The 16494-nt window shown below is 47.7% G+C and overlaps 1 protein-coding gene across 3 annotated transcripts in view; it reads right to left on the bottom strand.

The window, feature by feature from the left end:
- LOC134353323 (UAP56-interacting factor-like) overlaps nucleotides 1–11474 on the bottom strand; it is an 87855-nt gene extending 76381 nt beyond the window's left edge. For all 3 annotated transcript variants that reach the window (XM_063061359.1, XM_063061362.1, XM_063061361.1), the window contains exon 1: nucleotides 11317–11474. In XM_063061359.1, coding sequence (XP_062917429.1) covers nucleotides 11317–11389 — 73 coding nt within the window. In that variant the 5' untranslated portion in view covers nucleotides 11390–11474. The remainder of the gene's footprint in view (nucleotides 1–11316) is intronic.
- Nucleotides 11475–16494: the final 5020 nt, after the last annotated feature.

Raw genomic sequence — 16494 nt, 5'->3', positions numbered from 1 at the left:
CAAGCCGGGATGGTATATGGTTTGGAGACAACCTGCAGGTGATAGCGTTCTGATGATTTTGCTGCCCTTGTCCTTTTAGCTGGTGAAAGGCAGGGCTTGGAAGATGCTGTCTGAGGAGTCTCGGTGAGTTGCTGCAGTGTAGCTGGTATAAAATACTACTGCTACACATCAGTGGTGGAGAGAGTGAATGGTTGTGAAAGTGGTGTCCATAAAATGGGTTGCTTTGTTCTGCATGGCATTGAGCTTCATTAGTGTTGCTCATGATGCACTTACCCAAGCAAGTACAGAATATTCAATCACACTTCTGATTTGTGAACAGGCTTTGGAGAGCTAGGAAATGAGTTACTCATTGCAGTATTCATAGCCCATGACCTGGTCTTGTAGCCATACTGTTCCAGATTGTATATGGCTACTCCAGTTCAGTCCCTGGTGTATGATTACTGCCCGTTGATGATAATGTGCCTGGGAATTATGTGGCACAAAGGTTACTTGCTACCTATTAACACAGGCCTGGATATTGCCTGTATCTTGCTGCATTTGGACATAGGGACCTGCAAATGATGTGTTCCTATTTGTCTCGTCTCCTTATTCTTCTTTGTGGTAGCTTTCATCAGTTTGAGAGGTACTCTCTGACAGAACAGGCTGCCAATTAACAAGTGCATTTTGTAGACACTTCACATTATGTGTTTGTGTTGGCGCGATTCTGATGAGTGAGGAGTACTCCATCATAGTCCTGACTTGTGTCTTGTGGAAAGGGATAAGCATGGCAGGAGGTGCCACGGAACACTCTATGACATGCTCTCATAGCCACAGTATTTATGCTCACTCCTGTCAGATTTCTGATAAATAGTGACACTCAGGATGTTGATAGTAGAGGGGGACATGGAACTCAAACACTGGATACCTGATTAGAAACTTCCTTGGCTGAAATATTAATTATCAGGCAATTTGATGTTGAGAATATTGCTTCACATACCAGCCCATGCCTTGGTCTTGCTTAATGCAGACATGAATTACTTTGTTTGATGAGGAGTGGAACAGAACAATGTACATGTCAGCAAATATTCTCACTTTCCTTCTTATGATGAAAGTTGTTGACGAAGCAACTGGAAGTCTGTAGTGATGTCCTGAGCCTGGAATAATTGACATCCAACAACTAAGGTAAGCCTCCTCTGAACAAGGTATGACTCCAACTGATAGAATGTTTTCCTTTTGATTTCCATTGACTTCAATTTTATCAAGGTGGTCATGGGCATCTACCCTCTGGAATTCAGCCTTGCAGAAAGGTACTGAAGTAGTGTGGTCCTGGTGAAATCCAAAATGGATGTCAGCAAGTATATTATTGATGAGTAAGTGCCACTTGATAGCACTATCCAAGACAGCTTTCATCAGTTTGTTGACCAACGTGAGTTGCCCAATTGAGGAGAAGTTGGCCAAATTCGAACGATAGAAATATTTTGTTGAGGTACAAGAAGAGAGCACAGACCTGAGAAATATTACATTGCACAAGGAGAAGATAATTTTGCAGCAGGTAGTAGGACCAAAGATGGACATTGTGGACACACAAACTATTATGTCAAGGACAATGTAAACCTTGAAGTGACACTCCATTCTGAAGATATTGGACAACTACAGCCAGAGAAAATGTGATCAAATTAAGTACACTGGAAAATGAATGTCTTTTCTAGACTCTTTTAGACCAGATGTAATAGGATTGCTTAATGTAATGATTGGCAAATAACAGAATATAGCTGGTGCTGCTTAAACCAGCAGGCCTAACATTCAAGGCAGTATACTGGATGGCGTGATTGGAGATGACACTTAAAAACATGAAGCATCTTCTCTCAGGTCATGGTTCAAGGTGTAACCACAGAGCCCACAGAGACAGTAATGGTGGTGTGGTCTTTCTCTTCAGAGCTTGTAACAAAGGCACCACAAGTAACTCAGCTGGAACCAGGTAGGTCAAAAGGCAGAGCATTCTATCACGAAAGACACAGTAATCATTGGCCTCAAAATATCCATTCAAGATGGCTCAGTGTAGTAATAGTCACCAGAAGGGGTATATTATACACAGATGCAAGTCACTGAAATGCAGGAAGAACTCAACTGGTCAAGCAGCATCTGTAGAGGCAAAAGATGTATGCTGATGTTTTAGGGGAAAAAAAAGAACATGCATCAGGCCACCTCCCTCATTCTGCTACAAACTGGAAATCTTTCCCAATGTCATCTCATTGTGATTTATATCCTGCTGTTGCCTTAGACAACCTTCACTGCTCTCCACATCACCACCAATTCTATGTCATCTGCAAACTTGATAATCATACCTACAACATTCTCAACCAAGCCATTGATATTTACAATAAACTTACAATCGCACAAACTTACAAAGTTACAAACTTACAATAATATTTACAATAGCACCATGCAGATGTTTCTGTAAGAAACTGTCTGAGTATTGATCCCTGCAGTAGACCATTAGCCATAGACTTCTAAACAGAAAAAAAAAGTATATTAGCCCTCTTCCAGTTTAGGAGTAACTGTCCCTTCTAGAGTTGGTTAATATAACTTCAGCTGTGGGAAATTATTAGAATCAAGTCCATAAAATAGTCTAAACCTTGACTTAGAAAGGCACAGATAACTTAGGGATAAATATATTTGTTCGGGAAGGTCATGCCTGACTAACAAATAGGTTCAATTAAGGAAGACTGTTTGATGTAGTCTACATGGATTTTAGCAAGGCTTCTGACGAGTGAACACGACAAATTAATGAACAAAAGAAAAGCAATGGGATCCATGAGCAGAGCAAAGATTGATTTAAAATTGGCTCAGTGTCAGGAAGCAGAGTATAATCACTGAGTCCTGATGACAGCCTCAGCTGTTTTTGAACTTGGTGGTGTGGAACTTCAGGCTTCTGTATCTCCTGTCCAATGGTAGATGTGAAAATATCTAGGAACATATCACCAAATGCAATGTCAATTCAGTAGATAAAAAGACATAAAGGATGCTTTTTATTTATAGACAAGATATAGAATATGTGTTGGCGTGTAGCCAAGTGGTTAAGGCGTTCTTCTAGTGATTTGAAGGTCGAAGTTCGAGCCTTGGCTGAGGCACCGTGTTGTGTCCTTGAGCAAGGCACTTAACCACACATTGCTCTGCAACAACACCAGTGTCAAGCTGTATAGGTTCCTAATGCCTTTCACTTGGACAACATCAATGGCGTGGAGAGGGGAGACTTGCAGCATGGGTAACTGCCGGTCTTCCATACAACCTTGCCCAGGCCTGCGCCCTGGAAACCTTCTAAGGCACAAATCCACGGTTTCATGAGACTAATGGATGCCTATAAAGAATATCGGACCAAGAAGGTTGTATTAGAACTGAATACAACACTAGTTAGGCCCCAGCTTGAGTATTGGGAAGAGAATACTGCACTGGAGAAATTGCAGGCGGCTTCACAAGAATATTGCAGCAAGAAGAAACTTTTAGCCATAAGGAAACATTCCATTGGCTGGGTTATTTTCTTTCGAACAAGGATAGCCATGGAGAAAAATTGAATTCAAGTATATAAAATGATGAGGGCTTAATTGGAAGAATTTAGTTCCTTTAGGATAGTCATCAAAAGTAGGAACACCGCTTTAAAGAATTTGGTGGGAGGATTAGAGGGATAGTAAGGAAATGATAGGATTTTGAAATCTGCTGTATGACAATTGCTTCAATGATGCATGAAGCCCTTTCCCACAGAGCCAGAAGGCAATAATTTGTTGGGAAGCTTTCTTTTATTAATGGGCATGATGAATTGGATAGCATTTTTTGTGTTTTACATCTTCTGGAATTCTATGAGTTTATTTATGTTATTGCTGTTGCAACATCTTTTAGCGCTATTTTCAGCTTGTTCTGTAAATGAGGAGCTCCTTTGAATTGTTTTCTCCATGCATGTCATTATTATGGCAAAACTATTTTTAACTCACTCTGGATTATCTTCTGAAGACCCTCTGTCCTGGTGCTTCCTTAAACTCCGTGGAACCCTTTCTCACCCACCCAGTGAGTGAGTGGGCCAGGGAAAGAGTGAGCTTTGAGGCTTTGACTCGAGACGCTTCGACGAGAAGAGGCAGAGGACAAGCTTGCTCCCAGTTAGTCTTTACAATGCCTCCTGAGACGGTGATGTGCCTTGCATGTGAGATGTGGCAGTCTTGGGGGAACGCCCCTCTCCTGCAGAGTCACATCTGCCAGAAGTGCATACGGCTGGGCGATCTGGAAGACCGTGTAAGGAATCTGGAGCAGCAGCTGGATGACCTTTGACTCATAAAGGACAATGAGGCAGTCATAGATGAGAGCTACAGGGAGGTAGTCACACCTAAGCTGTTGGAAGCAGGTCATTGGGTGACAGTCAGAGGGGGGAAAGCAAAGGTGAGAAGACAGGTAGTGCAGAGCACCCCTGTAGCCATTCCGCTGAAAAATAAGTTTACAGTCCTGGATACTGTTGGCAGGGACGACTGACCAGGTGTGAGCCACGGTGGCAGGGCCTCCGGCACTGAGTCTGACACGGTGGTGCAGAAGGATGGGACGGAGACGAGGAGAGCTCTTGTCATTGGAGACTCTATAGTCAGGGGAGCAGACAGGAGATTTTGCGGATGTCAGAAGGACACCCGCATGGTTTGTTGCCTCCCGGGTGCCAGGGTCCGGGATGTCTCTGACCGGGTGCACGACATCCTGGTACGAGAGGAAAAGCAACCAGAAGTCATGATACATGTTGGGACCAATGACATAGGCAGGAAGAGGGATGAGGTCCTGAAGCGTGAGTTTCAGGAACTAGGCAGAAGGCTGAAGAACAGGACCTCAAGGGTGGCGTTATCAGGATTGCTGCCAGTGCTACGTGACAGTGGTGGTAAGAATTGGAGGAGATGGCAGTTGAACGCGTGGCTGAGGAGTTGGTGCAGGGAGCAGGGTTTTAGATTTTTGGACCATTGGGATCTCTTCTGGGGAAGGTGGGACCTGTACAGATTGGATGGGTTGCACCTGAACTCGAGGGGGAGCAATATCCTTGCAGGTAGGTTTGCTAACATGGTTTGGGAGGGTTTAAACTAATTTGCAAGGGGGATGGGACCCAGAGCGATAGAGCAGTGAAAGAAGTACATGGAGTAAAGCCAGATCTAACATACAGAGAGGCTTTGAGGAAAGAGAAGCAGAATAAACGGTGTAAAGGTAGTAAGGCAGAAGGGCTGAAGTGTGTGTACCTCAATGCAAGAAGCATCAGAAACAAAGGTGATGAACTGAGAGCTTGGATACATACATGGAATTATGATGTAGTGGCCATTGCAGAGACTTGGCTGGCACCAGGGCAGGAATGGATTCTCAATATTTGTGGATTTCAATGCTTTAAAAGGGATGGAGAGGGCGGAAAAAGAGGAGGAGGGGTGGCATTACTGGTCAGGGATACTATTACAGCTACAGAAAGGGTGGGTAATGTAGCAGGATCCTCTTTTGAGTCAATATGGGTGGAAGTCGGGAACAGGAAGGGAGCAGTTACTCTATTGGGGGTATTCTATAGGCCCCCTGGTAGCAGCAGAGATACAGAGGAGCAGATTGGGAGGCAGATTTTGGAAAGGTGCAAAAATAACAGGGTTGTTTTCATGGGTGACTTTAACTTCCCTAACATTGATTGGCACCTGATTAGTTCCAAGGGTTTAGATGGGGCAGAGTTTGTTAAGTGTGGCCAGGACGGATTCCTGTCACAGTATGTGGACAGGCCGACTAGGGGGAATGCCATACTAGACCTAGTACTAGGTAATGAACCGGGTCAGGTCACAGACCACTCAGTGGGTGATCATCTGGGGGACAGTGACCACCGCTCCATGGCCTTTAGCATTATCATGGAAAAGGATAGAATCAGAGAGGACAGGAAAATTTTTAATTGGGGAAGGGCAAATTATGAGGCTATAAGGCTAGAACTTGCGGGTGTGAATTGGGATGATGTTTTTGCAGGGAAATGTACTATGGACATGTGGTCGATGTTTAGGGATCTCTTGCAGGATGTTAGGGATAAATTTATCCCGGTGAGGAAGATAAAGAATGGTAGGGTGAAGGAACCATGGGTGACAAGTGAGGTGGAAGATCTAGTCAGGTGAAAGAAGGCAGCATACATGAGGTTTAGGAAGCAAGGATCAGACGGGTCTATTGAGGAATAAAGGGAAGCAAGAAAGGAGCTTAAGAAGGGGCTGAGAAGAGCAAGAAGGGGGCATGAGAAGGCCTTGGCGAGTAGGGTAAAGGAAAACCCCAAGGCATTCTTCGATTCTGTGAAGAAAAAAAGGATGACAGGAGTGAAGGTAGGACTGATTAGAGATAAAGGTGGGAAGATGTTCCTGGAGGCTGTGGAAGTGAGCGAGGTCCTCAATGAATACTTCTCTTCGGTATTCACCAATGAGAGGGAACTTGATGATGGTGAGGACAATATGAGTGAGGTTGATGTTCTGGAGCATGTTGATACTAAGGGAGAGGAGGTGTTGGAGTTGTTAAAATACATTAGGACGGATAAGTTCCCAGGGCCTGACGGAATATTCCCCAGGCTGCTCCACGAGGCGAGGGAAGAGATTGCTGAGTCTCTGGCTAGGATCCTTATGTCCTCGTTGTCCACGGGAATGGTACCGTTGGACTGGAGGGAAGCAAATGTTGTTCCCTTGTTCAAAAAAGGTAGTAGGGATAGTCCGGGTAATTACAGACCAGTGAGCCTTATGTCTGTGATGGAAAAGCTGTTGGAAAAGATTCTTAGAGATAGGATCTACGGACATTTAGTGAATCATGGTCTGATCAGGGACAGTCAGCATGGCTTTGTAAAGGGCAGATCGTGTCTAACAAGCCTGATAGAGTTCTTTGAGGAGGTGACCAGGCATATAGATGAGGGTAGTGCAGTGGATGTGATCTACATGGATTTTAGTGAGGCATTTGACAAGGTTCCACACGGTAGGCTTATTCAGAAAGTCAGAAGGCATGGGATCCAGGGAAGTTTGGCCAGGTGGATTCAGAATTGGCTTGCCTGCAGAGGGCAGAGGGTTGTGGTGGAGGGAGTACATTGAGATTGGAGGATTGTGACTAGTGGTGTCCCACAAGGGTCTGTTCTGGGACCTCTACTTTTTGTGATTTTTATTAATGACCTGGATGTGGGGGTAGAAGGGTGGGTTGGCAAGTTTGCAGACAACCCAAAGGTTGGTGGTGTTGTAGATAGTATAGAGGATTGTCAAAGATTGCAGAGAGACATTGATAGGTTGCAGAAGTGGGCTGAGAAATGGCAGATGGAGTTCAACCCGGAGAAGCGTGCGGTGGTACACTTTGGAAGGACAAACTTCAAGGCAGAGTACAAAGTAAATGGCAGGATACTTGGTAGTGTGGAGGAGTAGAGGGATCTGGGGGTACATGTCCACAGATCCCTGAAAGTTGCCTCACAGGTGGATAGGGTAGTTAAGAAGGCTTATGGGGTGTTAGCTTTCATAAGTCGAGGGATAGAGTTTAAGAGTCGCGATGTAATGATGCAGCTCTATAAAACTCTGGTTAGGCTACAATTGGAGTACTGTGTCCAGTTTTGGTCGCCTCACTATAGGAAGGATGTGGAAGCATTGCAAAGGGTACAGAGGAGATTTACCAGGATGCTGCCTGGTTTAGAGAGAATGTATTATGATCAGAGATTAAGGGAGCTAGGACTTTACTCTTTGGAGAGAAGGAGGATGAGAGGAGACATGATAGAAGTGTACAAGATAATAAGAGGAATAGATAGAGTGGATAGCCAGTGCCTCTTCCCCAGGGCACCACTGCTCAATACAAGAGGACATAGCTTTAAGGTAAAGGGTGGGAAGTTCAAGGGGGATATTAGAGGAAGGTTTTTTACTCAGAGAGTGGTTGGTGCGTGGAATGCACTGCCTGAGTCAGTGGTGGAGGTAGATACACTAGTAAAGTTTAAGAGACTACTGGACAGGTATATGGAGGAATTTAAGTTGGGGGCTTATATGGGAGGCAGGGTTTGAGGGTCAGCACAACATTGTGGGCCGAAGGGCCTGTACTGTGCTGTACTATTCTATGTTCTATGTTCAAAATCAAGTTTTCACCAATGCATTGGCCACCATGCTATCAAACCTTGCTGCATAAAATTCTAAGCAAGAGAATACCCATCTGGCTCTGTGAACTTGTTTTACCATTCATAAAGATCAGGACTGATCTTCTACTGGAGTTCAATTTTACTGCACTTTACCCATACCCTTCTAGTTCCTTAATATCCAGAAATCTAGCAACCTCTGCTTTAAAGTATTGAATTACTGCACACTGACCAAATATCACGTCCCCAGCAGAATCAGAGACCTTATCGCTGATTGTTACAGCAACTTCAGGATGAGGGTCTCTTCAGGAGCAATTACATCAACCTGGCACAAGGTGGAGGTCAGCATCATCACAGGGTGCACTATCTCAGTGACACTGTTCTCCCTAGCCATGAACATGCGCACTAAGTCTGCAGAACCAGAGTACAGAGGGCCCAGAATGAATTCCACTCAACGGCAACCACCTATCAGGGCATTCATGGATGACCTCAATCACCACAGGATCAGTCCCAGGCTGCCGGAGGATTCTGCAAGGGCTCGAAAAGCTGGTGGACTGGGCCCGGATGCGTTTGAAACCGTCAAATCAAGATCGATGGTACTGAGGAAAGGGAAGGTGGAGAACAAGTTCCGGTTCAGCATCGCAGGCACAGCCATCCCAACCATCACAGAAAAGCCAGTCAAGAGCTTAGGCAAGGTTTTTGACAGCTCTTTAAGGGACACAACATCCATTCAGGCAACCTGCACCGAATTGGATGGCTGGCTGAAATCTGTGGACAAGTCTGGCCTACCTGGGAAGTTTAAAGCCTGGGTGTATCAGCATGGCATTCTTCCCAGAATCCTGTGGCCCCTCCTCGTCTATGCAGTTCCGATCTCGACAGTTGAAACCTTAGAGAGGAGGGTTAGCAACCACCTCAGGAGATGGCTGGGGCTGCCAAAGAGCCTGAGCAGCATCGCACTCTGTGGACACCACAACAAACTGCAACTGCCCTTCATATCCTTCGAGGAAGAATTCAAGGTAACAAGAGCCAGAGAAGTGCTACAGTATAGGGACTCAAGTGACCCGAAGGTGGCTAGAGCAGGGATGCAAGTAAGTACTGGCAGGAAGTGGAGGGCAGAGGAAGCTGTTCAGGAAGCAGAGGTGAGGCTGCGTCACAGGAGGCTGGTGGGAGTGGTCACACGAGACCGGGCTGGGCTAGGATCCTTTCCAACTCCCCAAATGGACACCAGAGGGAAGGAAAGGCCTCGTCTAGTTCAGGAGGAGGTGAGAGCAGTAGTGGAGGAGATGAGAGCCTGCAAGGCGATGGGAATGAAGCAACAGGGAGCTTGGACAAGACGGGAGAATGCGGTTGAGAGGAGTGACCTGGGCTGATCTTTGGAAAGCCAAACCACACCGCATCCAATTTCTCATCCAGGCAGTGTACGATGTGCTTCCGAGCCCATCAAACCTGCACACATGGGGCAAGGCAGAGTCATCTGCGTGCCCACTGTGCTCCAAGCGAGGAACCCTGGAGCACATCCTCAGCGGCTGCGCAAGGGCACTTGGTGAGGGATGGTACAGGTGGAGGCATGATCTGGTCCTGAAGACCATCGCTGAAGCCGTGAGCGTAGGAGTTGAGTGGGCAAAGAGGTCCCGACCCTCCACGCAGGCCATTGCCTTTGTCAGAGCTGGGGAGCAGCCGTTACCTGCCAAAAGGACATCTGCAGGCATTCTGACCTCTGCAAGGGACTGGCAGCTGTTGGTGGACCTCGAAGGGCAGCTGAAGTTCCCCAACCATATTGCAGCCACCACCCTGCGACCAGACATTGTCCTAGTGTCTGAGTCTACTAAGCAAGTGGTGCTGCTGGAGCTGACAGTCCCATGGGAAGATAGCTTGGAGGAGGCCTTTGATAGGAAGCTCTCCAAGTACACAGGACTGGTCAGCAACTGTCAGCAGGCTGGATGGAGAGCGAGGTGTCTCCCAGTGCAGGTTGGTTGCAGGGGATTCGTAGCCCGTTCTTTAGTTAGAGCCTTCAGCATTTTGGGCATCGAGGGAGAGAGGAAGAGGAGAGCCATCCGCAGTACCACCGATGCAGCAGAGAGGGCCTCAAGATGGTTGTGGCTCAAAAGAGGGGAGCCATGGAGTCATAAGTAGCTAGCCATCTGGACACAAGCTGGGGTCTGATCAGCCCTGGCTGGGTCACCTGGAGGAGGCTGTATGATGTTGAAAGACCCGAAACACCCGATGATTCCAGGAACATCACTGAAGATGTGTCCAGAAGCATCAATAGATGTATGTACACAAAGCCTGCATAGCCCCGCAGGATAACGAATGCCAAAGATTTCATCAGCCCTCTGCTCTGAGTGAAGAAATTTCTCCTCATTTCAGTACAACACCCACAGTGAGATGACGACGTCCACAGCGAACGAAACATCATTCCTGCATCCATCTGGTCGAGCCCCGTAAGAGTTTTGCAATTTTCAACCAAAGCACCTCACATCCTTTGATGCGTCTTTTAATCTTCCCATACCACTAATTTACCAACCCTGGCTAAGGTTATGTTTTTTCTACATCAAGTATGATGTACATGCAAGAAGTAATGATTGTCTTTCTTAATAAAATAATTGGAACTGTTCGATCAATTCTCTACTTGAAGAAAAAGCTGCTGACAAGCACTTCCCCCCAAACAAAGACCATGCCAAGATGACTGTGTTGGTTTGGATATCATCAGTCTATGAGCGTGCAATTCCCAGAGAAAACAAACCTTTCATTTTACTGAATTTACGATTGCGCTTTAGAACTATTCGCACATGGGGTTCCCAACCCTTTTTTAATGTCATGCACCGATACCATTAAGCAAGGAAGCCGTGGACCACAGGATGCGAACACCTTGTTTAAGAAGACATGTCACCAGCACAATGTCTCAGAAACCAGTAAACCATCGGATTACAAACACCAGCAGATAGTCAAACAGATTTAAACCAACGCCGATCCTCGGCCGCAGTATTTATGATCACAGCCGTGTGACGCTACGGTGTTTGATATCATCGCTCCTTATTTAGTACTGACTCCAACGATTTGGATCTCAAGCTATATCTCACACTTTAATACCTACTCCAAGATCCCATTAAAAGTTCAAAATTATCAATTTAAAATCACACATTCTGTATCCTTGTAATAAAGACTTGCTGCCTTAGGGGATTCGTGTCACAAATTTCAGAAAAACGTGTACACATAATTTTTGGAAAACTTGTACTTGCCCAAAGACATGTCAATCTTTTCCGAGCTGTTGTCTACTTCCATAGGAGCGGATTTAGCGGCGAACTCTGTCATTTCTCTGATAAAGCGGGTGCTGATGAACAATTTAAATGATAGTAATGTGAAGAACGATTAACAGAGTTGGTCAAGTTCGGATTTCGCTTCTATCTGAAAAGCGCATGTGCGGAATGCTGTCGGCGCGGTGATAGTGATAACGTGACTTGAAGTGACGAAGATAAAGGAACGGATTAGATTCGTGGCGACAGTGGCAGTTTCAGTCTTTTACTTCACTATTTCCACTTTTGCAAATTTAAATGAAGGCTGTCCTTGAGACAAATGTTAACATATAGTGTATGAAATATTATCGCAGCATGAACTAATTTAGCAAAAATAATCTAGACTCGTGAAAAACAATTTAAAACTACTTGATAACATCTTATATACTAAACATTATCAATTCAATAAACCGTGATTTTTTTTCCCAAATAGGAATCTGATAGCCATTAATGGGCCAAGAATTACGTTATTTTTGATGAAGATAGTTTTCAGTTGGTCAAATGTATTTTACCAAGCCATCTCTTTTGCTTTCTATAAAAAGTGGCACAGAACATAGATGCTTGGCTCATATGATATAATTCTTAATAAATTATTTTTATAGCCAAGTTAAACTCTTGCAGATTGATATGGATGTACATTAATGACATCGATCTGTTGCGAGATTAATCAAAACAAAATATTAGCAGACATCCACATTAACAATAAGAATGTCTTATCTTTATTAGTTTCAGGTTGTGTAGATTAGATGGAGCACCAAGAAATTTCGCTGACAATTTTACCGGACCATCCCTGGGCTGGGAAGGAGGTAGAGAACTGCCACAGATGTAACAAAATCTTGTGAAGAAGAATGAAAATTACAGAGCTCTGAGTTCCTCTTATGGTTGCAATAATTAACTGGGACAGACTGAATATTTCTACTAAAAATATACATTCCTGAAAAATATTCAACAGGCCAGGAGTGATCTGTTTAAAAAAAAGTTAACATTTCAGGACAGTGGTCATGAAGTAGCAGGATTAGCGGTGATTTGTTTCCACTCCACTTTTATGAATGTGAGGTGGCTAACGAGGCCAATGTAGGAATTGCTGATTCTTCCACAAATGGGGCAAGTTGGACCAACAGGTGTACAGGTGGGCAGCTGGTGAGATGGTGCATGCCTGAAGCATGGATTTGAGGTTTCAAATAACATCCTGAATACTTCTTGCTCAATTGGAGTCATCATCCACATATTAAAGTGAAAAAAAATGTAATAAATGCATTATTTCAATTCACATCTGGTAAAATATTGTGAATCAATGGTTTTACTGTGAATAAGCAACTTTCAACATGGAATCTTCTCCAGCAACTCAGGTAGGTTAATCCTGACCTTTGGTGCTGTCCATTACAACCGAGTCACCCATCTGAGCTGGTCCTATTTGCCATATTTGGCCCATATTCCTCTAAGCATCTCCTATACATGTATTGCCTAAGTGTCTTTCAAAAGTTGTTAACTTTAGGAGGACAAGCTTTGCTGCTGTCCTGTAGATCATGAGATCTAAGCCATGTTTGGGATATTGAAATTCAAATGCCCCTTTTCTCAATTGGCCAAAGGCTATGCTGATACATTGAAGAAGATGTCAAATGTCATCATCAACATCTGCATTGGTTGAGAAATGATTCAAGATATGTGAAATGATTGATGTTTTCTCAGGTGCTATATTTAACCTTTATTGTGTGAGAGCAGTGTGGTACAGCAGGAACGGGTTGGATGATCACCTTTGATTTATAACTACTGTGTACACTCTTGTCTGTTCCAGTGAAAGTATTGAAAATAGTTTGGAACTCAGAAGCCTGGATGAGACAAGGTCTACAACAAGTACTTGGATAGCTCAGAGGTCAGCAATAGATTATGGTAACTTACTTTTTACTGACTGGGCTATTTTATAGGCTCCAGACTGTGTCACAAGGGGTGCTGGGAACAGACTCAAGTGCAGGACACAGGCAATGAAGTACAAGGAACAGGACTTGACTAGAGTAGGGACATGACAGGATTCTGGCAAGGAGCAGGTACAAGAACACAGAGTTGGGCTAGGGAAAGTGGGACCAGGACTAGGAACCATGGACTAGGAGACAAGGCTTGGACTCTGAGCCCAAGACTGGACAAGGACCCAGAACCTGGGTCTTGCCTCAGGCTCGGACCCTGGAACCAGGCAAGGACATGACATGGCTTCAGGACAGGACGTGGCTGGGGTCTAAAGGCCTGAACTTGGAGACAAGACAAGGCTCGGACTCTGAGCCCGAGACTAGACAAGGACCCAGAACCTGGGTCTTGCCTCGGGCTTGGACCCCAGAACCAGGCAAGGACATGACATGGCTTGAGGCTTCGGAGTCTTGGGTCTTGAGCTCGGCTTAGGATCCTCGAGGCTTGGGGGTCTTGGGTCTTGAGCTTGGCTTGGGATCCTCGAGGCTTGGGGTCTTGGGTCTTGAGCTTGTGTCATAGTCCGGTCCATGAAGTCCGTATTCCAGTTCACGGTCCAGTCCATCGATCCTTGCTCCAGGTTTTCCTTTCTACCCTGTTTCTGTCCTTGTTGAGCTAATTGAAGCAGCTGATGCTCGTAGGGGCTGGCTGCATAAATACCTTCAGAGACCCAGGCGTGGCTACTGGATTGTTCTTGTCCTTACTCCTTGTATCCCTTCCCCTGCCTTCTGTTTCCTCGCCTGAAACCTTGCCTTGTCTTGCCGGTAACCCTCGCCTCGCCTGAAGTTCTGTCTCGCCTTGCTTTGTCAGAAGCCCTGCCTTGTGTTGCCGGTAACTCTTGCCTCACCTGAAGTTCTTGTCTTGCCTTGCTTTGCCAGTAGCCTTGCCTTGTCTTGCTGTCTGGTCCTGGAGCCACCCTGTACCTAGCTCCTTTCCTGTCCCTTGCCTCCACCCAGGTAAGCCAGGCTGTCTTGCCATTACCTGGGGTAGGTTCTGTCTCTTCCTGTCCCTTGCCTCCGCCCAGGTAAGCTAGGCCATCTTGCTGTTACCTGCGGTTGATTCTGTCCCTTCCCTCTGTCGGGTGGTGATCCGCGCCCTGCCCAGGAGTACCACGCCCTGCCCTGGTGATCCGCGCCCTACCCAGGAGGAGCCAAGCCTCGCCTCAAGTCTCCAGTCTCCAGCCTCTAGTCTCCTGCCTCCAGCCTCGCCTCAAGTTCCCTGCCTCCAGCTTCCAGCCTCGCCTCACCTCAAGTCTCCTGCCTCCAGCGGCCAGCCTCGCCTCGCCTCAAGTCTCCTGCCTCCAGCCGCCAGCCTCGCCTCAAGTCTCCAGCCTCCAGCCTCGCCTCAAGTCTCAAGTCTCCAGCCGCCAGCCTCCAGCTTCGCCTCAAGTCTCCAGCCTCCAGCCTCGCCTCAAGTCTCCATCCTCCAGCCTCGCCTCAAGTCTCCACCCTCCAGCTTCCAGTCTCGCCTCAAGTCTCCAGCCTCCAGCCTCGCCTCAAGTCTCAAGTCTCCAGCCTCCAGCCTCGCCTCAAGTCTCAAGTCTCCAGCCTCCAGCCTCGCCTCAAGTCTCCAGCCTCCAGCCTCGCCTCAAGTCTCCATCCTCCAGCCTCCAGCCTCGCCTCAAGTCTCCAGCCTCAAGTTTCCAGCCTCGCCCCAAGTCTCCAGCATCGCCTCAAGTCTCAAGTCTCCAGCCTCCAGCCTCGCCTCAAGTCTCCAGCCTCCAGCCTCTCCTCAAGTCTCCATCCTCCAGCCTCCAGCCTCGCCTCAAGTCTCCAGCCTCAAGCTTCCAGCCTCGCCTCAAGTCTCCAGCCTCACCTCGTCTCCATCCTCCAGCCACCAGCCTCGCCTCAAGTCTCAAGTCTCCAGCCTCGCCTCGTCTCAAGTCTCCAGCCTCCAGCCTCGCCTCAAGTCTCCAGCCCCCAGCTTCCAGCCTCGCCTCATCTCCAGCCTCCAGCTTCCAGCCTCGCCTCAAGTCTCCTGCCTCCAGCAGCCAGCCTCGCCTCAAGTCTCCATCCTCCAGCCGCCAGCCTCGCCTCTAGTCGCCAGCCTCCAGCCTCGCCTCAAGTCTCAAGTCTCCAGCCTCGCCTCGTCTCAAGTCTCCAGCCTCGCCTCAAGTCTCCAGCCTCCAGCCTCGCCTCAAGTCTCCAGCCTCCAGCTTCCAGCCTCGCCTCAAGTCTCCAGCCTCCAGCTTCCAGCCTCGCCTCAAGTCTCCAGCCTCACCTCGTCTCCATCCTCCAGCCACCAGCCTCGCCTCAAGTCTCCAGCCTCCAGCCTCGCCTCAAGTCTCAAGTCTCCAGCCTCGCCTCGTCTCAAGTCTCCAGCCTCCAGCCTCGCCTCAAGTCTCCAGCCTCCAGCTTCCAGCCTCGCCTCAAGTCTCCTGCATCCAGCCGCCAGCCTCGCCTCAAGTCTCCATCCTCCAGCCTCGCCTCAAGTCGCCAGCCTCCAGCCTCACCTCAAGTCTCAAGTCTCCAGCCTCCAGCCTCGCCTCAAGTCTCCAGCCTCCAGCCTCGCCTCAAGTCTCCAGCCTCCAGCCTCCAGCCTCACCTCGTCTCCAGCCTCAAGCTTCCAGCCTCGCCTCCAGCTTCCAGCCTCACCTCAAGTCTCCAGCCTCCAGCTTCCAGCCTCACCTCAAGTCTCCAGCCTCCAGCTTCCAGCCTCGCCTCGTCTCCAGCCTCCACTCAAGTCTCCTGCCTCCAGCCGCCAGCCTCGCCTCAAGTCTCCAGCCTCCAGCCTTGCCTCGTCTCAAGTCTCCAGCCTCCATCTTCCAGCCTCGCCTCAAGTCTCCATCCTCCAGCCTCCAGCCTCGCCTCAAGTCTCCAGCCTCCAGCCTCTCCTCAAGTCTCCATCCTCCAGCCTCCAGCCTCGCCTCAAGTCTCCAGCCTCAAGCTTCCAGCCTCGCCTCAAGTCTCCAGCCTCACCTCGTCTCCATCCTCCAGCCACCAGCCTCGCCTCAAGTCTCCAGCCTCCAGCCTCGCCTCAAGTCTCAAGTCTCCAGCCTCGCCTCGTCTCAAGTCTCCAGCCTCCAGCCTCGCCTCAAGTCTCCAGCCTCCAGCTTCCAGCCTCGCCTCAAGTCTCCTGCCTCCAGCCGCCAGCCTCGCCTCAAGTCTCCATCCTCCAGCCTCGCCTCAAGTCGCCAGCCTCCAGCCTCACCTCAAGTCTCAAGTCTCC

The sequence above is a fragment of the Mobula hypostoma genome, chromosome 10 (assembly GCF_963921235.1).
Source record: "Mobula hypostoma chromosome 10, sMobHyp1.1, whole genome shotgun sequence".
Lineage (NCBI taxonomy): Eukaryota > Metazoa > Chordata > Chondrichthyes > Myliobatiformes > Myliobatidae > Mobula > Mobula hypostoma.
The sequence above is the reverse complement of the archived record's forward strand: the minus strand, read 5'-3'. Positions and strand labels throughout refer to the sequence as shown.